Raw genomic sequence first — 24,997 nt, forward strand, 5'->3', positions numbered from 1 at the left:
AATTGAATTTCTGCATTTTTGCAGATAGAGAAAAAGGTGGTGATATTGGCACTGAAAACACGGGATTTTGCCGTGATTTTACTACTATTTTACAGTGCTTATGGTGTGTTTTTCATAGGTTATGTGACTCAAACTGCATTAAAACACGTAACATGGGTTCGTTATTGATGCGCTCTTGCTGCGGTTTCAATGGGGAGGTGCGTTTTTTTATGCGGTTTTTCTAACTGACCAAAAATGCAGCAAGCAGGATTTTTAACACCACAACAGAAGCGCCATGGACCAGTGTGGAGATATACATAGAATTTAAAGGGATGCATTTTTCTTGAGCTTTTCTTGCGCTAAGGGTGCCGATAATGGCCGACAATAAATTCATATTCGTCTAAATTCATGATATTAAACTAAAAAGTCGAATATAATACAATTATATATAAAAATATATATATTTTTTAAAAACCGTCATTTTCCCTTTCCGCCAAGTGCATCCTGAATTTTCGGTTTCTGTACCAAAATTTCCATTCGGTACAGCTCTACCACAAAAGGTATGTTTTTTTTTGCAGGATAACCAGGTAAAATCAAAAGAAAAAGTAAAAACTAGTACAGCCATCACATCACAGGACTGGTAAGATGCAATATAAAAAATGTTTGTTTTTGGTTTTAGATACATTTACAAATCTTTTCCACGCCCTGGAATCTTCAATAAAGACTGTGTGCAACAAAATGTGCGCAAAACCTCATGTTGCCAAACGCGCTTGACTAAGTGCCAAAACTGGTGCATTTTCCGCAAGACAGACAGCCCATTCAAGCCAGTTGGCTGTCGTGCCAAAAACACACAACGCAAATCGCAACAAGTCACTGCGCACAGATGTGTCTGTAGCCTTACATTGTTCCTGTTCTGTTTACCTTCTTGCCAGTTGCATCATATCTTCTTTTCTCTGTACCAACATTCGTTGCCTTTCCTCTGCAGACTTGGAAAATCTGCTGCCTCTGGCCTCAAAATCTTCTGCCTCTATGGGCTGGCTGTCCACCTCACTGAAATCTTCAAACTCTTCCATACTTGGTGAAAGGTTCAAAGGAACTCGCTCAGTCTGAGAAGAGATATGATAAGATCAATGTTGTTTTTAAAATTAGAACACAAATTAAACTAACAAAGTTTAACTACTAAAATGCAAGGTCTGCTTATGAGGCTGGCTCCAACCCCTGCTGTCAAAACAAAGCATTAAAGAAATGAAACAAAAAACTTGAGGATAAAATCATGAACATTTCCTACCTTACTCACAGGATTTTTTTTTTCTCCCCTGTACAGTACAGTGTTTTGTGGGCAGCAGCTGGGACCTTGCAGTAAAATTTGGACCATCGGGCTGAAACAACGAATCGATTATGAAAATTGTTGTCAACTATTTTCATAATCGATTAGTTGGTTAGCCGATTAGTTGGCCTGCATACAGAATGCATTATTTGTTTACATATCAGGAAATACAGTGCAGCACACATACACCTCAGCACATCATCCATACATGTCAGAAGTGCAGCACACATACTGGCATGTATGGATGGTGTACTGAGCTGTAAGTGCCTGAGAACTTGTGAATGTGAGAGGAGCAATGCCTCATGGGCCATGTAGTCCTGAGCAGGAAGTGTGTAGTTCTAAACGTGGAAGTTTTTTTTACCTTGCTATAGGGGCACTCTATACCAGTGGTCCTCAAGACCAGTCTTCGGGGCCCACTAACAAGCCAGATTTGAAGTATTACCTTGGGGAGATGCAGACTAGAATACTGCAATCACTGAGCAGCAAATGAGATCACCTGTGATGTAATTTAGTTATCTTGCAAACCTGGCCTGTTAGTAGGCCCAGAGGACCAGAGTTGAGGACCACTGCTCTATACTATACTTTGCAGCTTGCTATTGGGGCACTCTGAAGGCAGGAGGAGCCAGAAGCTTCGCTAGGGGACCCCAGAAGAAGAGAATTAGGGCTGCTCTGTGCAAAACCATTACACAGAGCAGGTAAGTATGACATGTTTGTGGTTTAAAAAAAAAAAATTCACTTTAAAGACTGTGTGCAGGGAAGATCAGCATCTGAACCCAGAGAAGGTGGAGGCTGATAGACTGGAGGTGATATAAGTCATTACAAAAACATTTAAAGTAAACTTTTATCAGTATTGTGCGTTTTATTTTAAATGATCATATCCATGGGAAAAAAAAAAGTCTCAGCTTTTATTATTACTTTAGTATAAAAGATGTAAATCTTCCTTCAACACTACATGTTTGACTCCTAGTTAAAATGCCCATATATCCTACTTCTTGCTGTATTATATATATGATATAAGTAATATATATTGTTACTTTCACTGTTTCACAATATAAATGAACCCCCTATAGTAGCGATTATCTGCTCTTTTTGTACTATAAAGGGCTAATTTTAGTTTTGTAACCCCATTATGACAGGTGGTACAAAAAAAAAAAAAAGTATGTTGCTGCTACTAAACGTCTTAGGCCTGGTTCACACCTATGCCTTTTTTGGTGCTTTTTGCAGAAATGCACTACCGTTCATTTAACATGGTTTCTAATGGGACACATTCACATCTATGCTTTTTTCGATTTTCAGAAGAGAGTATTCATAAGAAAACTCTTTATACATTCGCCGAATGAAAGAATTTCATTTGAAAATTTCACTTTCTTTTAATATTCAGCTTTAAAATGTATGCAATTCCTGAACGAAAACCACATACACTGAAATTCCTTTGACCAAGAATTTTTCCCATCACTGCGGTTGAAAACAAACATTGATTTGACCACATAACGATTAGAAAATCAAACAAATGTTCTTAAAATGAAAATTTTTTTGAAGGAAGACATTGTTTATGTATGACCAGCATAAGTGACAGCAGGCGCAGGGAGCTTTTTATCAAGCCACCTGCCTATGACAAGAGAGTCTGTCATACATAATATATTACAGTTCTGTCTGAAAATCGGCAAAAGTCTTTAATTTTTTTTCTTTGTACCCAAATAAAATTGACACAGGAGAGGGAGAAAGACAGACGGCTGATGTAAACACAGCCGTCTGTCATTCTCCCTGAAGTAATGACAGAGGCTATGTGATCCTGCTATGTAGGATCGTATGTCTCTGTGATTACTTCACTAGCTACGCCCCTAACAGTTAGAATCACGCCCCTAGGGACACACTTAACCCTTTGATCACCAATAAAGTTAACCTCTTCCCTGCCAGTGTAATCTGTACAGTAACAGTGCATACTTATAGCACTGATTACTGTAGTAATGTCACTGGTACCCCCAAAAGTGTCAAAAATGTCAGTTAGGGGTCCGATCTGTCCGCCATGTCGTCGCAGTCCGCACAAAAAAAAAAAAAAACGCAGATCGCCGCCATTACTAGTTAAAAAAAAAAAAATCAATAACAAATCTTTCCCGTAGTTAGTAAAATGCAATAACTTTTGCGCAAACCAATCAAAATACGCTTATTGCATTTTTTTAATAAAAAATATGTAGCAGAAAACAAAGTGCCCTAAAATGTTAAAAAAATTTTGATTTTTACATTTTTTTTGAGAATTTCATATAAAAATATAAAAAAAAAACTTGAAAAATATTGTTATTTTTTCTAAATGGTCTTTTCTTGTTTATAGCGCAAAAAAAAAAAAAAAATTGCACAGGTGATCAAATACCACCAAAAGAAAGCTCTGTTTGTGGGGCACAGCGTCGCACGACCGCGCAATTGTCCGTTAAATTCACGCAGTGCCGAATTGCAAAATAGGGCCTGGTCTTTGAGCAGCCAAATCCTCCACTTACAAAAAAGTGTGAAATTCATAGGCTCATCTGAAGATGTGTGGTCTGGCTGTTCCACCGAGTTCCTGGGGAGCCATCAGCTCCAAGCGCATACCCTTTCCTGTTTCCACGGATTGAGTGCTCTGGACTCCCCGCTCCGCACCGGTGACGTTACTTCCGCGTCCCATGCTGGCCCAACGCAAAAGCACGACACAGGAGAGCCAGCCTTCCATCTCCAGTGGCGTTAGGGGTGACAGTCCCCAGGAACTCAGTGGAACAGCCAGACCCCACATCTTCAGATGAGCCTATGAAATTCACACTTTTGTAAGTGTTTTTAACTGCTTGAAATAAACCAATCCATTGTAATACTGCACTTAGTGGCGCCTCCCCCCCTCTTTTTCTTTTGGTGCTATTTGATCACCTCTGCGATTTGTTATGTTTTGCGCTATAAAAACCAAAAAAGAGAGAAAGAGAAAAAAATATTTTTTTTACTTCCTTCCTAAAAAACATTCCCAATGAAAAAATAAAATTTAAAAAAGCAAATGTTTCATTACTTTAGGCCAATATGTATTCCGCTACATATTTTTTGGTAAAAAAAATCCCAATAAGTCTATATTGGTCTGCACAAAAGGTATCGCATCTACAAAATAGGGGAAAGATTTATATCATTTTTATTTATTTATTTGTTTTTACTAGTAAAGGCAACGATCAACGATTTTTAGCGGGACTGCGACATTGCGGCGGACAGATCTGACACCTGACTGACACTTCTAAGGGGACCAGTGACATTACTACAGTAATCAGTGCTAAAAATATGCACTGTTACTGTAATAATGACACTGGCAGGGAAGGGGTTAACACCAGGGGGATCAAAGGGTTAGGTGTGGTGTTAGGTGTGATGTTAGGTGCTAGGGGGTGCTAACTGTGTGGGGGATGGACTCACTAGATGAACACAAAGACCTGTGTTCCTACCCTGTGCTCACCTGTGACAGAACGGCGGTCTGCCTTGTTTACATTTACGCTTACATTCTGTCTCAATGGAGAGTGATCGCGGGTGGCCGGCAGACATTGCATCCGCCGGACCCACACTTCCGGCGATTCGTGCACGCACCCCCCCCCACTGTCTAATACACAAAGCGACATACAGGTACATTGTTTTGCACAATAGAGCCGATCTGCCGCAGTCAAACCACGACGGCTGGTCAGCAAGTGGTTAAGCAAACTTGCAAGTAGCTACAAAAATCATGAGAATAAAATAACTATAAAAGGAAACCCTGTAGGAACCACTAGAGTAACCACCAACAATACACTCACTGGCCACTTTATTAAGTACACCTGTTTAATTGCTTGGTAACCCAAATTGCTTATCAGCCAATCACATGGCAGCAACTCAATGCATTTAGGCATCTAGACGTGGTGAAGATGACTTGCTGAAGTACAAACTGAGCATCAGAATGGGTAAGAAAGGGGATTTAAGTGACTTTGACTGTGGCATGGTTGTTGGTGCCAGATGGGCTGGTCGGAGTATTTCAAAAACTGCTGATGAACTGGGATTTTCACGCACAACCATCTCTCGAGTTTACAGAGAATGGTCTAAAAAAGAGAAAATATCCAATGACCGGCAGTTGCGTGGATGAAAATGCCTTGTTGATGTCAGATGAGAATGGGCTGACTGTTCAAGATAATAGAAAGGCAACAGTAACAACCAAGGTATGCAGAATAGCATCTTTGAATGCACAACACATCGAACCTTAAAGCAGATGGGCTACAACAGCAGAAGACCACAGCGGGTGCCACTCATGTCAGCTAAGAACAGGAAACTGAGGCTACAATTCGCACAGGCTCACCAAAATTGGACAATATACGATTGAAAAAACATCTGGTCTAATGAGTCTCAATTTCAGCTGCGACATTCAGATGGTATGGTCAGAATTTGCTGTAAACAACCTGAAAGCATGGATCCATCCTGTCTTGTATCACTGGTTCAGGCTGGTGGTGGTGTAATAGTGTGGGGGTTATTTTTTTTGGCACACTTTGGGTCCCTTAGTACCAATTGAGCATCGTTTAAATGAGTATTGTTGCTGACCATGTCCATACCTTTATGACTACAGTGTACCCATCTTCTGATGGCTCCTTCCAGCAGGACAATGCACCATGTCACAACGCTCAAATCATCTCACCACTGGTTTCTTAAACATGACAGTCACCAGATCTCAATCCAAAAGAGCACCTTTGGGATGTGGTGAAACGGGAGATTCACATCATGGATGTGCAGCCGACAAATCTGCAGCAACTGCGTGATGCTATGGACCAAATTCTCTGAGGAATGTTTCCAACACCTTGTTGAATCTATGCCACGAAGAATTAAGGCAGTTCTGAAGGCAAAAGGGGGTCCAACCCAGTACTAGCAAGGTGTACCTAATAAAGTGGTCGGTGAAGGTATATACAAGTATGTAAAGACAGGCTCAGTACAAGCATTGCATACTAACCTGCACTGAACTGCTGTCATCTTCCTGCTCATTTGCATCTGGAGAGCTGTCAGCAGCTGGTCTAGGGTCATCTGGCCTCTGTAATACAAGAACACTTCTTAGAAGAGCTGGGAAAAGTACTTACAAGATTACTCTGTGACAATGTTAGTTCTAATACAGTATCTGCTGGAAAACAATGTTCACCTCCAGCCAAGACACTGACCTGTGTAGGAAAAGGCACTTGGATCCGTCCTTCTAAAATATTATCCGTTGTTATCTCCACTGAGCGAGTGATCTGCAAATCCTGCAAAACCAGATGATATGGTACTTGTGGAAACATGTCTAGGACTTGCCGAGCCTGTGAAGACATTGAAGATTCTTATGTCAATTCATAGACTGATTAACATTCAGACAATAGGAATATCTGAACAAAATTACGCTATCCAGGAATGTAATTTCCCTTAAGAGGAAAAGCTTGTGTGAATAATCACCTAATAGATTTCTATACCTCCGTGGAGGTTTCCCAACACAGTTCCCAGCTTGGCCCCTTTATTCTCAATGTTTCTTATTCATCCTCCAACACAGACAATATTCTTCCTGGGCAGATTAGTAAACCCAGAAACTCCGAGTCCAGGATCTACACAGAGGACATTATATTTGCCAATTAGCATGACATTAACGCAGTAAGGGCTCTTTCACACGGGCGATCCGATCAGATCCGCCTGTCAGTTTTTTAGGCGGATCTGATCGGATCCTCCATGCAGCTCTATGGGGCAGCGGGTGTCAGCGTAGACACCTCCGCTGACACCCGCTGCCATCCGCATCCGATCCTGTGCGTGAAATCTGGACGGATGGAAACTCTATTTTTCCATCCGTTCAGTAATCGGATCGGATCTGATGAGAGCGGACAAGCGGTCCGCTCTCATCCGATCCCCCATAGAGGGCAGCGGGTGCTGAGACACCTCCCTCTCCGCTCTGCAAGCGGAGACGGAGCTGTCACCCGCCGGCTCAGCGGGGATCGCGGATCGATCCCCGCTGAGCAAACACGGATCCGCCTACGGAGCGGACCGTGTGAAAGAGCCCTTATAAACCCAAAAAGCAAACATTTATTATATGATGGATTTATATCAATTTTAATTTCGTTATGATGATCTATGATGTCCTATCGGGACAGCGCACCTATTTTTGGCTAAAATTGTATTTGCTCAACTTGTGTCTGGATGATGATTTAGATGCAGCAGTTTTTATTTTTTGATTATTATATATATATATATATATATATATATATATATATATATATATATATATATATATATATATATATATATATATAGGCGGATCTGATCGGATCCTCCATGCAGCTCTATGGGGCAGTGGGTGTCAGCGGAGACACCTCCGCTGACACCCGCTGCCATCCGCATCCGATCCTGTGCGTGATATCTGGACGGATGGAAACTCTATTTTTCCATCCGTTCAGTAATCGGATCGGATCTGATGAGAGCGGACAAGCGGTCCGCTCTCATCCGATCCCCCATAGAGGGCAGCGGGTGCTGAGACATATATATATTATATTTAGGCTCTCTTTCCTTTACTTTCATCTGGTGATCCAACCAGTTAGTCTGTGGCATTTTAAAAGAACAAGCCCCCAGTTAAAGGGATGAGACAAACCATTTACCACTGACAGGTGCTTCCAATGATCAGCTTTTATTTATTTATAGCTTATTATTTATTTAGAAAACCTTTATCCCAAAAAGAAAAAAAAAAATGTTGTAACTGCTTTCGAAGTGCAAGCTGGATTTTTGAATTTTTTTTTAAAGATATGTTTATTGAATTTTTAAGGTTTTACACAAAATCAGGCTTACAAAGAAAAAAAAACCCACAAAAACAAACAAGCCTTAATAAAAAAAAAAAGCAGCAAACTAAGGGCTCTTTCACAAGGTCCGCCTCCGTAGGCGGAGCCGTGCTGCTCAGTGGGGATCGATCCGCAATCCCCGCTGAGCCGGCGGATGACAGCTCCGTCTCCGCTTGCAGTGCGGAGAGGGAGCTGTCACAGCCCCCGCTGCTCTCTATGGGGAATCAGATGAGAGCGGACCGCCTGTCCGCTCTCATCCGATCCGATCCCCAGGACGGATGGAAAATAGGGTTTCCATCCGTCCGGATTTCACGGACAGGATCGGATACGGGTGTCAGCGGTTGTCAGCGGACATGTCACCGCTGACATCCGCTGCTCCATAGGTCTGAATGGGCATCTGATCAGATCCGCCTAAAAAACTGACAGGCGGATCTGATCGGACCGCCCGTGTGAAAGAGCCCTTACAGAGTCTCTCATGTTTCAATGATCTGGAGTTTAGCTTCAGTTTGTTAGTGTATATAAATCTGCTAGTACATATAACACTCTCCTGTCCCCAGACTGACAATGCTACTGTCCAAATGTACCCCCCTGTGCTTCTTTATCCAGAGTGGAGGTACTCTAATACAGAAGGTGTGTTCCCGGCCAGATCACCGGGTAAAAACCGAGGGGAAAAAAGCCTAAAAAAAAAGAAAATCAATGCAGCCACCACATCTATTAATTGGTAAACTGCAATATATTACATTTTTGGTTTTGGGTTTAACACCGCTTTAAAATCAATCTCCCTTCATTGCAATGAAATTAGGCAGTTGCCAACAACAAACTAAATTACTAAATTCTCAATTTTTTTATAAACTGTTTTTTTAGGTCCAAATAGTCCATGAATGATTCACTCCACTGGTATCTATCCAAAACTGAAATACAAAAATATACAGCCTGACCATAATTTGCTACAGGAGATTGTGTATCTGCAATCATGCAACACCTCATAGTGACCCCGATAGTGACTCCTATAATTTCCCACATAGTTTAAAGCAACACTGTCACCAACACTACAGCCAAATGCTGACCATTCTGAAAGGTTGAAGCTCTGACAGTTCACTGTAGTGAAAGAGTTGGCTGTCTTAGGCCGGCCATAAACAACACAATGTTTTGGTTTTCTTGATCCAATAAATACTTTTCTATGGTTAATGCTGTACGGAGTATACGCTGAGAGTGAAGGTTAAACCCCTGTATTAATGTTTTCTAATCTCCCTAGGTTGATGAAGCCGTTGTCCCATGTCTCTGTATGCTTGTTTTTTAGGGCATCTTTGGTACCAATTTTGTATACAATTCACCCTTCAATAAACATTTGTAAACAAAAAATAAATTATGCAATTTTCTTTCCTTGAACCACAGGTTAAAAGGAAAGAAAATAACTCTATAGTTCCTATTCAACACTGACTGTGTTGATGGGGGGAATCCCTCCCATTGAGCTATTTATGACAGCGAGAGGTTTCCAAGCTGTCAGAATATGATCACTGCCAGCAGCTACAGCCATCGAAAAAAAAATAAAAATTGATCGATAGATGGACTTCTGTACAGCCAGCCGCCTCATAGAAGGATTGAAATTTGGATCCGTCTATGACTGGCTTTACCTGCATTTCTATTGTCCAAGGAAGGAGTGATAGGCAAATAAGAGTGGGTTGAGGAGACGAGGGCGGGGGCAGAAGAGAATGGCCATTCTCCAATACTAACCAGTCGTGTCGGAGCTTTGCCCATAAAGACAGCATAACTTCTAGGCATCTGCACTTTTTACTTGACAGCAGATTCTCAAAGTGGGTATTTTATTCAAAATCCTACTGCCAAGAAATTAAAGGGGCACCTGTCGGCATCATAGACTGACATTATATTTTTGATCATTCATAAATTAGAAAAATACTGCTCTGAATTTCATTATGCCTAGCTACAAAATGTGCTAAGACTGTAGAGTATTGATTTATATACAGTTAGGTCCATATTGATGTAGCACCCTCCTAGAAAGGTGCTAGAAAGAAAGTATAGTTTTGGGTCCTGTATGCTTACCAGAAGGACTACAGGTAAATCTAAATTGTTCTCTGCCTACCAGAGAGCAGGATCTGTTAGCTGCTCATTGTGCTTGGGTGCAACTCGTTCTGTCTGCAGAGTGTTTCACACTGGTCCAATAGGGAGGCATATTGGATAGTAGGAGGAAACCTGACAAATTAGTGCACAGGCATTTAATACATCCCTGGTGACTTGACAGAGAAAAAGTGCCTCGGTGCATGCTGGAATACTGTAAAAAGCCAGAAGCACATGTGCTCAGGGTCTTTCGGCTGGATAGCGGAGTCCCGGAGGGAGGGGGGTAGCTGTCTCCGCCTCTGTAGAAGGGGATGTGAGGCCTAAAGTGGTCCACCTGAGGGTCTAGAGAGTGCCAGTGAGAAGCTGAACCCAGAGGTCCAGGGAAGCTGAATGGAAGGGGAGACACTGGAGGATCTGATTCTGCAGTACAGTGAGTACAGATCCGTGTCAAGGGGCCTGACCTAAGGGGGGGCCACCCCTGCAGCTAGATAAGTCAGTGCACGGGTGTCAGTAAATGGGATGTCAGTGAGTGTCCCGAAGATAATGTGGGATCACCAAGTCTATTACTGGAGAGAAAAGAGCAAAGAGACTTAACCCTATCCATACAAGTGGCAGTATGGATTAAAGGCTTCTGTTTCCACAAGCAACCCATTGAGGCAAGTGAGAGTTGTCCTTATCCATTGTGAATAGATACAGTTGGAGTTTACCACTAGTCCCTTCTCCCATCCAAGTTCCAAAATAAACACTAAAAACCAATAGCCCTGGACTTTTTACTTTGCGACAAGCCATCGGGAATAAGGAGGGATATATGTACTATTCCTTAAGTAACTGTGCGCTGGTAATTAAGAGGAGGCCCGAGAAATCATCTTACAGCAGGCCCTACAGGGACGGTGCTACATATATTTGGACACAGGCACAATTTTCATACTTTTGGCTATGTATACTACCAGAATAAAATTAAAATAAAACAATCCAAATGAATTTGAAGTGTAGACTTTTAGCTTTAATTCAAGGGGTTGAACATAAATATCAAGTACAAATTTTAGGAACTGCATTTTCAGGGGCTCAAATGTAATTAGACAAATGAATATAATCATAAATAAAATGTTCATTTTTAATATTTTGTTGAGAATCCTTTACTGGCAATTAGTGGTTTTTCGTTGCTGATACCGATATTTTGGTCAATTCATATCGGTATCGGCCGATATTTTCGTACATTTAAAACATTTTTTTTTTATTTGACAGGTACTCTTGTGGAGGAATCTGGGGGTCTAAAAGACCCCAAACCCCTCCTCTGAACTTAAAAGCATTCAAGTTTGGCTGTTTTGAATGCTGTCATTTTTTTAATCTGGCGCCAGTACCCAGAAGTGATGTCATGACATCACTTCCGGGTTTTTGCATGGAGACCCGATCAGAGCCGAATGCGGCTTTGATCGGGTCTTCGGGGGCCGTGCAGGCTGGTTGCCTGGGTCTCCCCCGGTGGGACGGGAGACCTGGGCAAGCCGCGGCCGCGGAAGGCAGCGGGGGAACGTCCCCTCCCGCTCCTTGTAATGACAGCTGAGTGGCTTATCAGCCGCATTGGTTGTCATTACAAGACAACCGACCGTCGGCTATGGACACCGGTACCGGGATGATGCCTCTAGCTGCAGGCATCACTCTGGTACACGCACTTTCCCGAAATATCGGCAATATCATTTACCTTGGTGGCCGATTCCGATATATCGGGGAAAGTGCAGATCGGCCCTCGATATATCGGCTTTGCTGATAATCGGTCGATCCCTACTGGCAATGACTGAAGTCTGAAACCTATGGTCATTACCAAAGGTTTCCTCCTTTCTGATGCTTTGCCAGGCTCTAACGGCAGCTGTCTTCATTTGTTCTTTGTTTGTGGGTCTTTCTGCCTTTAGTTTTGCATGCTTAGATGGGTTGAAATAAGGTGGTTGACTTGGCCATTGCAGAATATTCCACTTCTTGTCCTTCAAAAGATCCTGGGTTGCTTTTGCAGTGTGTTCTGAATGCTGTCATTTTTTGAATCTGGCGCCAGTACCCAGAAGTGATGTCATGACATCACTTCCGGGTTTTTGCATGGAGACCCGATCAGAGCCGAATGCGGCTTTGATCGGGTCTTCGGGGGCCGTGCAGGCTGGTTGCCTGGGTCTCCCGGTGGGACGGGAGACCTGGGCAAGCCCCGGCCGCGGAAGGCAGTGGGGGGACGTCCCCTCCCGCTCCTTGTAATGACAGCTGAGCGGCTTATCAGCCGCATTGGTTGTCATTACAAGACAACCGACTGTCGGCTATGGACACCGGTACCGGGATGATGCCTCTAGCTGCAGGCATCACTCTGGTACAAGCACTTTCCCGAAATATCGGCAATATCATTTACCTTGGTGGCCAATTCCGATATATCGGGGAAAGTGCAGATCGGCCCTCGATATATCGGCTTTGCTGATAATCGGTCGATCCCTACTGGCAATGACTGAAGTCTGAAACCTATGGTCATTACCAAAGGTTTCCTCCTTTCTGATGCTTTGCCAGGCTCTAACGGCAGCTGTCTTCATTTGTTCTTTGTTTGTGGGTCTTTCTGCCTTTAGTTTTGCATGCTTAAATGGGTTGAAATAAGGTGGTTGACTCGGCCATTGCAGAATATTCCACTTCTTGTCCTTCAAAAGATCCTGGGTTGCTTTTGCAGTGTGTTTTGGGTAATTGTCCATCTGCACTGTGAAGTGCCTTCTAATCAACTTTGCTGCATTTGGCTGAAGCTGGGCTGACAGTATATCTCTAAACACTGCAGAATTTATCTGGCGGCTACTGTCTTTGGTCACATCATCAATAAACACCAAATGACTCAGTGCCAATGGAAGCCATGCATGCTCATGCCATCACACTGCCTCCACCATGTTTTACAGATGAAGACGTGTGCTTTGGATCATGAGCTGTTGTAAGCCTTCTCCACACTCGTTTCTTCCCGTCATTCTGGTACAGATTAATCTTAGTTTTATCCACCCAAAGAATGCTTTTCCAGAACTGGTCTGGCTTTTTTTTAGATGTTTTTTGTGGCAAGGTCTAATCTGGCTTTTCTTTTCTTCAGGCTTATGAATGGTTTAAAAATATAAAGAAATATTTCCGCGCTAAAAAAATGATAAAGGTAGAATAATAATAAATAGTATAAGCAGCTAGCACAAAATCAACTAACAGTGATCCAGACGACGTCTTTTGATGACGAAACGTTGGCGACTCCAGACGTAACGTCCACAAGCCCCCTTACGGAGCCGGCTTGTTGTACACTGTTCCATGCTGTTTTGGATACCCGCGGGACGCTGCGATCGGATCTACAAACGGTCTATTTCATATGCCTGCTTACGCCTTTACATTGTGAGTAGTTTTTTATAAATAAATATGATACACATGTTTTACGGGATTACGCTATGGTCCTTTATTTTCCCCTATATATCCATTTGCTCATAACGGAGTAATCAAGAAGTGCCATCTACTTTGTTTGACATCCACCGATTATATTGATACATATCTTCTTGCTGGGAGAGGCTGTCTCATTCATTTGAGTAGCCATGGAGTTCTGGTAAGCTGCTTGTAATACTTGTGCACGGAGGTGTCCCCATCTTGCACTTTTCCAAGGGTGTCACTGGAAGGAGTGTTCTTCACAGTATCTTGCACTTGGATTTATTTGTACTTGCACCATCTTTTTTGGGACTTTATTCATCATTTAACTTGGACACTAACCTCATATTATTTTGTGGATTATTAATTTGTTTTTTCACAAATTTCTCAGAATTTAAAATTTTTCAATTCACTTATAGCGCTGCACTTTTAGAAGTATTATGAATGGTTTGCACCTTGTGGTGAACACTTTGTATTTGCTCTCGTGAAGTCTTCTCTTGATTATAGACTTTGACAATGATACGCCCACCTCCTGGCGAGTGTACTTGACATGTCTGGATGTTGTGAATGGGTTTTTCTTTACCACAGAGAGAATCCTGCGATCACCCACCACTGTTGTCTTCCGTGGATGTCCAGGCCTACTTATGTTGCTGAGCTCATCAGTGCGTTCTTCTTTCCGCAGAATGTAATAAACTGTTGATCTGGCCACTCCTAATGTTGCTGCTATCTCTCTGATGGATTGGTTTTGTTTTTGAAGCCTTACAATGGCCTGTTTCCCTTGCATGGACAGCTCCTTTGAACGCATGATGTAGGTTCACAGCAATAGATTCCAAATGCAAATACCACACTTAGAATCAACTCCAGACCTTTTACCTGCTTAAATGCTAAAGAAATAACGAAGGAGCAGCCCCAGCTGGCCATGAAACTGCTTCTGATTTATTTGTTCAATTACTTTTGGTCGCTTAAAAAGGAGGGATAGCTAATCTTAAGAGCTGTAATTCCTAAACCCTTCCTCCGATTTGGATGTACATACCCTCAAATCAAACCTGAGAGTTTGCCCTTTCAGCCCATATCCATTTTAGAACTATAGCTTGAACATGTTTTGGTTAATACCTGAAAAAAACTAAAATTGTGTCCAAATATATATGGACCTAACTGTATACACAAAGACAATACATACATGTATAAACACACAAAAACCTGCACACCTATAGTCACAGACTATAAATAAATATTATTTTAAAAGCAGTAAGGCTAAGTTAAGACGAGTAGTTGGGGAGCGTTAACTACTTCCAGACCACAAGCCCATAATGTACTGTAGATCTAACCTCCATATGTTTATGAGTATAAAAAGTAATAAGTATAAAAATCTATGACCCCGGTGCCCGCTGTATCCTGGGCAGGGTCTGCTATCTGTGGAGCATTTTGCAGAAGGCTTTCCAGCATCTGAAATAGGCAGTGTTGAGCCCAATATTATCAGGAAAAAAGGGCAGCACTGAAGTGTGTGATCATGCAAGTCAACACTAAGGAGGGGGGGGGGGGGGCATAGATGGAGAAGTCTATATGTGGATGGCTATTTTTAATTAAAAAATTCTCACTGAATAATCTGTCCGATAATCAATCCATGTGTGACTAACTTTAAGTAAAAAAATATTCCCCTAATATTATATGCATTCCTCGGAATCTTACCATGGCATTCAGCTGAGAATTGCTGGCTTGTGCAATTCCTAATATATTGGTGGTATGCATCACTTCAACAGAGAAACTAGGCAGCCAGCTGGCAAACCTGGAACCTACAGAGAAGAGAGCCGATTAGATCTTCCTTTAATAATAAATGCAATTAAAAATGATTCAGCAGCTCAGTCCAGATGACACGACTTACACAATATGGGGATTTTTATAGAACAACAAACAGCAATGTGTAGTAATATACAGCAGATCAGACATTAGCTTTCATTAATTCCACTTTACGAAAATTTGTTTGTTTTACAAATACTCTACAACATCACTGTTAAACGGTTAGGCATTTTTATATGCATTTATACTCAGCCGAGAGAAGCCTGCTCCAAACGCTTCACAGCTCCATCCTGTCCTCTTCTCTAGCATTGACTGGCCGTTAGGGTGACACCTTTTAGAAGTATAGGAGCAAGCACTGTCCTTCGGAAACCTGAACGTGTGCATTGTGCTCTCTGTGACAGGAGAGTGAGCGTGTTGCAGCTGCCGAGGTAATCTTGCAACAACACGAGATGGCGCTCCGCATATGCAGGTTTAGAAGGATGGTGCTCGCTCTTGTATCACTAGGGGACACTCCAATTGGCCTACAGGTATGGAAAGAATATAAATGCCATTTTTAAAATCAGATTAGTTTAGCGTTACTGAAAGGTGTTCATGGACTGCATATGGCATATTTTTTTGAAGGTGAACTAACCCTTTAAGTCAAGCATATTGATTTTTCAAACCATGTAGATTAGTCACAACAAAGGAATTCTAATTGCATTACTCTTACCATCAAAGTGGAAAAAGTGGTTATGCTGGTTGAGACGAGGTCGCCCTTCTGTCACTGTTATCGGGATCATATTCTGATCTATGTTCTCTCGTTGCTGCTCCCGAGGCCTACTGCCATCAGCCATATTTAGAGACATTCTACAAGTTGGACAGGATGTGTCCTGTTCAAGCCATGAGCGAAGACAAGAGCTAAATGTACAAAGCAAAAGAAAGTGTAATGAATAGAAAGTATCAGGAAGTCACAACCAGCTCCCTAATCCAAGAGTGTCTGGAACCCACAGCAGTGAGAAGAACCAGCTGTGGGAAGACAGCATTGGTCTCCAGGGACTGGCAAGTAACTGCTGACTTTAATTATTTTAAAGGGGACGCTTTTCCTTAAAGTGGTTGCAAAGCCCTAAGGGTTTTTCACCTTAATGCACTGTATGCAATAAGGTAAAAAACCTTCTGTGCTGCAGCTGCCCCCCAGCCCCCCCCCTTCCCTTACCTGAGCACATCTGATCCAGCGGTGTGCACGAGTGAAGCGGCTCCAGCCGCTCTCTCTCCTCATTGGAGAGATTGATAGTAGCGGGAGCGATTGGCTCCCACTGCTGTCAATCAAATCCAGTGACACAGAGCAGGTCCGAGTCCCACTGTCGATGACAATGGATGCAGCAGCGGGACTTGGGAGTGAGCAAGTACAGAAGCCGCCATGGAAAGCTGCTTTCCATGGGGGAACCTGATAAAAAGGAGAGACCTGGAGTTCCGGCGGGGGACCCCAGAAAAGGAGGATCAAGGCTGCTCTGTGCTAAACAATTGCACAGAGCAGGTAAGTATAGGCATGTTTGTTATTAAAAAAAAAAAAAAGTAGCTTTAGTTTTATTTTAAAGGCTTCTATGGCCAAAAAAATATTATTAGTAAGAAAATCACAGATCTGCAGTTTTATGTGCGCAATACTGGTCATACTAGAATTTTAAAATTGTGCTTAGCAAAATATATATATATTTTTTTAGAGCAACAAACTGCATCCTAGACCACGAATATACCAAAAATTAGCCAACAAACATGGTTCCTGCTAGGGAAGACCGCAATTGCCTGGGACTAGGTAGTTTAGGGATACTAGGGATAAGAGTACTCGGGAAAAATTCTGGGTTTTAAAATTGGAAAGAAAAAAAAAAAAAAAGTGTTTTTGTTTAAATGTTCAACATTTCAATGTATTGGGTCATTAAAAAGAATAACTGAAAAATATTGATTCATGTAATTGCCATACCCATTAGTCACGTGCACCTCTTACCTCGAAGTCTGCCCAACAAACTCACATGGATAGCATTCCCCCATCCTGCCTTATTTCTAGGACGCTCCAGCTGTTGGGTATTCACCATCAGCAGCACAGGAGCATGTGCTCACTTTAAGACACTGCACGGTTTGTGCTCAGCTTTGCTGTGACAGGGAAAGAGTGCATTGCACATGCTTGGGATTTTGAATGAGGAATAACATTCACTGCTATGATGCTGGGAGCAAGCGCACAACTGGATCATCCTAGCAACAAGGTAGAACAGGTGAATGTAACTATGAAGGTTTTTCAGGCTTCAGGGGGAGGTGCAAATAGTCTATAGGTATGGCAATTAAATTAACCACTTGACCTCCAGGAGGTTTTACCCCCTTCATGACCAGGGCATTTTTATTCTATTAAGCACTGTGCTAATTTAACTGAAAATTGCTCGGTCATGCAACTCAGTACCTAAATGAAATTCTAATACTTTTTTCAAACACATATAGCGCTTTTGGTGGCATTAGATCACCGCTGGTTTTTTTTTTTTTTTTTAAAACCCCAATATCCAATAAAATCTAATTTCTTCATAAATGTAGGCCAAAACGTATTCTGCTATGTGTCTTTGGTTATAAAATCAAATTGCGTTTATTTGAGGACACTATACAGTTCTGATTGTGATCAAGATACTGTGATCAAGATACTGATCTGTACAGACTCTATACTAGTATTGGCAGTGATCAGCAACTTATAATGTGACTGTGATAGTGTGGTGGACAATCTGGCACTAACTGACACAGTAGACTGCCACTGTACTAATGGCACTGGCTGGGTGACAGGGGTGATCAGGAGGGCAATCAAAGGGTTAATCGTGTGCCTAACAAGTGTATGTATGCTGAATTTAATCACAGGATCTGGCTGTCTTTTCTCCTTGAACCCAGAGTGGATTTTAGGGAGAAGAACCAGCCAGATCACTGTTCTGTTTTCAGTGTGTTTGTAAACACAGAACTCTGTGCTGTGCTTGGTCACAGCCCATCAGTAGATATACAGTCAAAATCATTGGCTGTAACCTGCTGACAGACTCTGTGCTGTGGTCAATCACCGCACAGATCAGCAGGGTACGCGTGCACAAAAACAAGGAAGTAAGTCACAACATACAGGTACGTTGCTAAGCCTGGAGCTGCCGCCCGCCCACTGTACATTTAGTACAGTGGTTAATAAAGATTTCAAAGTCACAGTTTTGTTTTTTTAGGTACTGGGGCCCCATGACTGTATAAGAAATTTTCTTGAAAAAGGTTAACGTAACCTTTAAAAACTCAGCACACTGCAAAGCCACTGGATTTTGTTCGTTCCACAATCCATCCACCCACATGCAAAATATTTTTGGGTGAACTGTTGCTGTAACATGCATAGTCAAGAAATTCTTCAACTCCACCCAAAACAGATATTTTGGTTCTATGACTCTGCTAGCATGACTTCTTAAAGGGGAAATCCACCCTTACACTAAAATTTGCAGACATCCACGCTCTAACAGTAACCTAACATCCACGCTCTAACAGTAACATATCTAGCCCTGTAAAGAAGAAATCAGTACACATACCTTTTTGAAGCCGATCTCTAGCAGCGGAAGCTCTGCAGAGGAGACAGCTGACAACGGCTGTGAAATGAATGGGAAATTACGTCACCCATAGAGTTACTATGGGGCTTCCGTTGTCAGCTGCCTCCTCTGCACCCGCCACTGACAGCTCAGCGTGGGACCAGATCGGCTTCAGAAAAGGTATGTACAGCTATTTCTTCTTTACAGTGTTAGATAGGTTAGCCTTAGAATGTGGATGTCTGTAGATGAAGAGATTTTAGTGTTAGGGTGGACTTATCCTTTAAATCTGTCAGGGAATCCAGTTTCAAGATACTGCCACCAGAATTTCCAGTTCTGTACAATAGCTGCTGCTATTACAATGCAAAATAATGGTGTCCCGCTCTTCTAATGGATTTCCTGTAGGAACCTTTCATCAGTAAAGCCTCTGACACCTAAGGATCAAGTAGGTGAATCCACTCACTGGTTCCCAACCTACACTGAGCTGACCTTCAACAAAATGATAAAAACACAACGTACTTATGGAATAGGTGACCACAAGGAAGCTTCCGGGCGGCTTGCATGGAATCCCAGCAGATGGCACAGTCGTCATTATTGGCTTCCAGTTCCTCTGGCGTCGCAACAGCAAAGCTTTGAAAAAATTAATTGAATGCAGCATTATGAGCACCAGCAAGGAATATAGACACCTTTCTAAGTTACTAACCAATAACAAAATAAACAAAAAAGGAGAACAAATTTACTCATCTGATAGCCCTTTATACACATCTGTAGAAGCTCAAGATATTCTTTCAGAAATAAGTCCAGCACAAAGCTAGAACTATATTAACTGCCCTAGGACTCTCTCGTAGAGAAGTTCTGAAGCTACATATTAAAGTCAGATACTGACTAATCTTCTAGATTAAGGTTTTATGAAGTGAGAATCCCTTTAAACCAGAGATGTGTCTATAATGAATACATTTCCATCAAGATGAAATTAACAAAGTTGCAACAATATTTCCATCTTACTGGCAAGCATCAGTAATTGGATATTAAAGGTGACCTCCATTTTTATTGGAACGCTTTGTTGTATTTACATTAGGCAGAGTATACACGCATCTTTTCATTCAACCAGCAGGACGAAAAAAAAAAAACCTCACAGATCCCCACAAAATGATGTTGATGCAGGGATCCCCCCACCCCTTCTGCTGAACAGACAGCGGTACTCACAGTTGACAGTTTGTGTATAGAGTAGTTAAAAAAGCTGAAATGTGATTTATTGCACAAAAAATTGGGTAACATTTCTAAACACATGATATGTTAAATGTTTCTAGGTTTAAGTTTTTCTTGGAAGGGCCTTTGATTTGGGCACCTCTGTGTAGTATCATGCAGGGGCCCCGCTTCCCATAGTGCCTTATCAAACATCTCCCTCTATATTAGATCATTCCCAAAATAAGGCTACCTCTACATGGTTTGTGACAGTTCCAAATTAAAAAAATGTAAAAAATAAACTAAAATACTAAAATAAGTAAATAAAACAGCAAACGAGAGGCAGAGAAAATATAAATGCTCCCAAAACAAAACGCAACTTACTGAGCTTCCATGTTTCCAACAACTCGCAGGTAATTTTTGTGGCGTCGTAATCTGCGTTGCAGCTCATGGAACAGGTGACGAAGCTGCATGAAAATAACGAGACTCGCCATAGACAGCCAGATATTCCCAAATAACTAATAAAAGGGAAAAGGAAAGAACAAACTAAAAACAAGGACACCAGTAAATAAAGCCTTAGTGCCGGTTCACATTGTGCTTTGCAGGAACCCTGCGAATCCACTACTGGATGCTGCATCACACCCGACTCGCAGGCAGTTCACACTGCTATATGCAAACTGCTGGGAGTGTCAACACAAACTTAATGACACCCCCAGATCAGTTTGAATATCGTAATGCGAATTGTCAATTCGGACAGAAATCGGATCGCATAGGTGTGAACACCCATGCCCTCCGATTCTGGTGTGGACCAAAAAAAAAGTGTCCTACACGACTGTGTTCCTGAATGCGATGCCAAATCAGCCATACAATCTGTATGGCTAAATCTGCATCACACAGACATCGCATGTGATTTGCATTGCAGTGTGAATCACATGCGAGGTCTGACATCGCTATAGTGTGAACCGACACTTAATATGCTGATTTATTTTTCTTAATATCTCTAATGTTACACTGAAGGCACAGATTTGCAGAACATTACACATACCAACATATGGATATGATGCATCAGGTCCATGGACAGGTGACTGAGCTCCATCACAAAGTCTGTGTAGTATACATATGTTCCTTTGCCTTCCCATGTTCCTTCATGGTTGAGGTCCCACAGATGAATCACATAGCTGCAACACAAGAGATTTGATGATTAATAATATATTACTGTTAATGTGTATTTACACTTTTGCAGCCAAACTGGAATAACACCTGCTCTGTAATTGTTACACGTCCCTATTTATATAGCAGAATTCAAAAATAAAAATACCGTATATACTCGAGTATAAGCCGACTTTTTCAGCATGTTTTTTTATGCTGAAAAAGCCCCCCTCGGCTTATACTTGAGTCACGGTCTCACTTACCGTTTCCCTGGTCAGTGCGCATGCGCCGCCGCACGGGAAAGCCCGTACATGTTCAGCTATTCCCCGGGCAGACGGCGCATGCGCGTTGACGTGTTGGTGCCATTTTTAAATGTAAGTCGGAAAGGTAAGCGAGACTCCTCCGCAGCCCCTGTATCTCCTCAGGAGATGCAGTGCTAGGGGTATGGTAAAGGAGATTCTCCTGTACCGTGCCAGCAGCACTGCATCTCCTGTGCCATGCCTCAGTACCATCTCCTGTGCCATGCCTCAGTACCATCTCCTGTGCCATGCCTCAGTACCATCTCCTGTGCCATGCCTCAGTACCATCTCCTGTGCAATGCCTGTACCATCTCCTGTGCAATGCCTGTACCATCTCCTGTGCCATGCCTCAGTACCATCTCCTGTGCCATGTCTCAGTACCATCTCCTGTGCCATGTCTCAGTACCATCTCCTGTGCCATGTCTCAGTACCATCTCCTGTGCCATGTCTCAGTACCATCTCCTGTGCCATGTCTCAGTACCATCTCCTGTGCCATGTCTCAGTACCATCTCCTGTGCCATGTCTCAGTACCATCTCCTGTGCCATGTCTCAGTACCATCTCCTGTGCCATGTCTCAGTACCATCTCCTGTGCCATGCCTGTACCATCTCCTGTGCAATGCCTTTACCATCTCCTGTGCAATGCCTTTACCATCTCCTGTGCAATGCCTGAACAATCTCCTGTGCAATGCCTGAACAATCTCCTGTGCCATGCATGAACCATCTCCTGTACCACGCCCACAGCCCTGCATCTCCTGTACCATGTCCGCAGCCCCTACACCATTCCCGCAGCCCCCGTTTTGGGTCTCGTGGTGGTCAAGTAGCTGCTGCATTTCCCACCCTAGGCTTATACTCGAATCAATATGTTTTCCCAGTTTTTTGTGGCAAAATTGGGTGCCTCGGCTTATATTCGGGTTGGCTTAGACTCGAGTATATACGGTAATTAAAATTGCAGCTTACTTTTTTAGATGCTCGGTTCTGGGCTCTACAGCAAGGAAAATTCCTGGGTAGTTCACTTTGTTTACGAGGGGGCTGGAGAACGGTGTTTGCCTTTGTTAACCCTGTCTGTACTGTGCAGGCAGATCTTCATTATCTATTGTAACTAGATTTGATAACTGTCTTAACAAAAGGTTAAAGCCTGGTACACACTAAGTTTTTTTTTTGTCCAACCATCTCCGGTCGTGGCCGCTATACTAACTATGCAAAGTTAGTTCAGCGATTTCCCTCACTGAGCTGTTGTGTTCTGACAGGGGGGTGGCCTGCCCTTTTATTATAGTTTTCCAGCATGCTCATCCGAAAGAAGCCAGCCGAGGCCGCCATCTGTCGGACAGACTGACATACACACAGGCCGAATGTCAGCTGGTTGTTTTTTGAACCAGCCGATGTCTCCCGACATTCAAGCCGTGTGTGAGGGGCCTTAAGGTGCAGAGACTGGGCTTCTTGTATTGTACAGTGGCAAAGAAAGTATGTAAACCCCTTGGAATGAACGTTTTTTTTCTGAGTTTGTTTGCCATAAAAAAGAGACAAACACAATGTACTTAAGCGGATAACACAATTTTCATTTCTCATGTCTTTATGGAACACACCCAGTAAACATTCACAGTGCTGGAGGAAAAAAGTTAATAGCTGGTTGAACCTCCTTTGCCAGCAATGACTTCAAGCAAACGTTTTCAGTAGATCAGGATCAGACCTGAAATATGTTCAGGAGGAATTTTTGACCATTCCACTTTAAAAACTGCTCCAGCTAAGATTCATTTGTAGGATGTCTGGTGTGAATGGCTTTCATCAGGTCATTCCACAGCATCTCTATGGGGTTAAGGTCTGGGCTCTGACTGGGCCACTCCAAAAGGTTCTTCCTCTTTTCCTGAAGTCTGTGGTGGATTTACTTTCGATGCTGAGGGTCATTGTCCATATGCACCAGCCAACTTCTACTAAGCGTTAGCTGGTAGACAGCCACTCTGACATTATCCCATAGGATATTGAATTACTGCAGAAAACCAGTTAATTCCAAGGGGCTCACATACTATTTCTTGCCATTGTATTTTAATGAGGACAGACTCACTAACATTGTGCAAAGAACCTTGCAGTCAGCAATGACACCTGTTCCTAAGAAACATTATAAAATATTTTTACTAGTCATGGTGTGTGAATGGGAACACAAACACAATGGGGGTTTTCTCAAATTTGACTTCAAAATTGTAAATAAGCTTCAAGAAGTACATACAAAGACATATTGGACAGGTGTGCTACTAACTTGTCGCAAAAGTTTTGGGAAGGTCCTTTTTTGTTTCAAAAAAACCATGGCCCCCATCTACAAAACCAGGTACATAAAGAAATGGTTTGATTGGTTTGATGGGGAGGACTCTGACTATACTGTACATGGACATACTTTTCAGTAAGCCAACATTTCCCTATTAGAACTCCTTTTTTTTGGTCTTATGTAATAATCAAATTTTCTGAGATACTGAATTTTGGGTTTTCACTAGCTGTAAGCCATAACCTTCAAAATTAAGAGAAAGAAATGCTTGAAATATATCACTCTGTGTGTAGCGCATCTATATAAAACACGAGTTTCACTTTTTGATGATATTCTAGTTTTATGAGATGCACCTGTATATGTGATGGTCAGGTGTCCACAAACTGTAGCCCATATAGCTTTTAAACTACACTACACAATTCTGAATTTCTTGCAATACAAATATATGCAGGCTGGTTTCTAAAGGTCAGTGTTGCCTTCCACATTATGTAGTTCAACGGAGCTTCTTGTCCTTACATCCAGACTAAAGCTTATTTCCACTTTGAAGTCAAATTTGAGATCACACTAGAAGGATGTTATGTGTTCCTATTCAAAAATCATACCTCTGAGCAGACTGCAAGCTACTCTGAACAATTTCAAAGTAAATCCTTGTACAAATTAGTTTTTTTTTTGTTCAACCCAGCAGGCTGAACAAAAAACTTAGGAGCTCAGGAGGAGCCACTGTACTAACTATCTGGTGTTAGTACAGCGATCTCCCCACTGAGCTATTGTGTCCTGACAGGAGGACTGTCAGGACACACCGATCGGCAGACCTTTTTCGGTCATGCCCCTTCGACAGAAGCCGAACCTTCGGGCCGAATGTTGGTCAGTTTCTATTAAACCAATGCAGCGCTGATAAAACAATATAAAGTGTGAATCAATGCTTACATACAAGCTTAAAAAAAAAATGTATCTGTACAAGCGCTTTTTACACTGGATTTCCGTGTGTTTTTCCTTTGATATTAAATTGCTCTTAAAGGTTAACACTACGAGTTTTTTATATAAAAAATAACTGCGCTAAGCCTAAAATAAAGCTGCAGCTGTAGTGGGAATCACTAAAATGGTATAAAGATATAAAAAGAGCTGCGCTAAATTGAAATTGCTGATAATGAGTCAAACAATAAGGTAAACCAGACAATAAGCTATAGAAAAAATGATA

General features: G+C 42.1%; 1 protein-coding gene across 1 annotated transcript in view; it reads right to left on the reverse strand.

The window, feature by feature from the left end:
• Nucleotides 1–24,997, reverse strand: part of AMFR (autocrine motility factor receptor) — an 84,790-nt gene that overhangs the window by 10,264 nt on the left and 49,529 nt on the right. The window contains exons 6-13 of the mRNA XM_082269905.1: nucleotides 21,142–21,274; nucleotides 20,481–20,614; nucleotides 19,431–19,541; nucleotides 16,073–16,260; nucleotides 15,256–15,359; nucleotides 6,466–6,600; nucleotides 6,264–6,341; nucleotides 901–1,085 (exon numbers count right to left, since the gene is read on the reverse strand). Coding sequence (XP_082126031.1) covers nucleotides 901–1,085; nucleotides 6,264–6,341; nucleotides 6,466–6,600; nucleotides 15,256–15,359; nucleotides 16,073–16,260; nucleotides 19,431–19,541; nucleotides 20,481–20,614; nucleotides 21,142–21,274 — 1,068 coding nt within the window. The remainder of the gene's footprint in view (nucleotides 1–900; nucleotides 1,086–6,263; nucleotides 6,342–6,465; nucleotides 6,601–15,255; nucleotides 15,360–16,072; nucleotides 16,261–19,430; nucleotides 19,542–20,480; nucleotides 20,615–21,141; nucleotides 21,275–24,997) is intronic.

The sequence above is a fragment of the Pelophylax lessonae genome (assembly GCF_965119305.1).
Source record: "Pelophylax lessonae genome assembly, chromosome: 10".
Taxonomy (NCBI): Eukaryota; Metazoa; Chordata; class Amphibia; order Anura; family Ranidae; genus Pelophylax; species Pelophylax lessonae.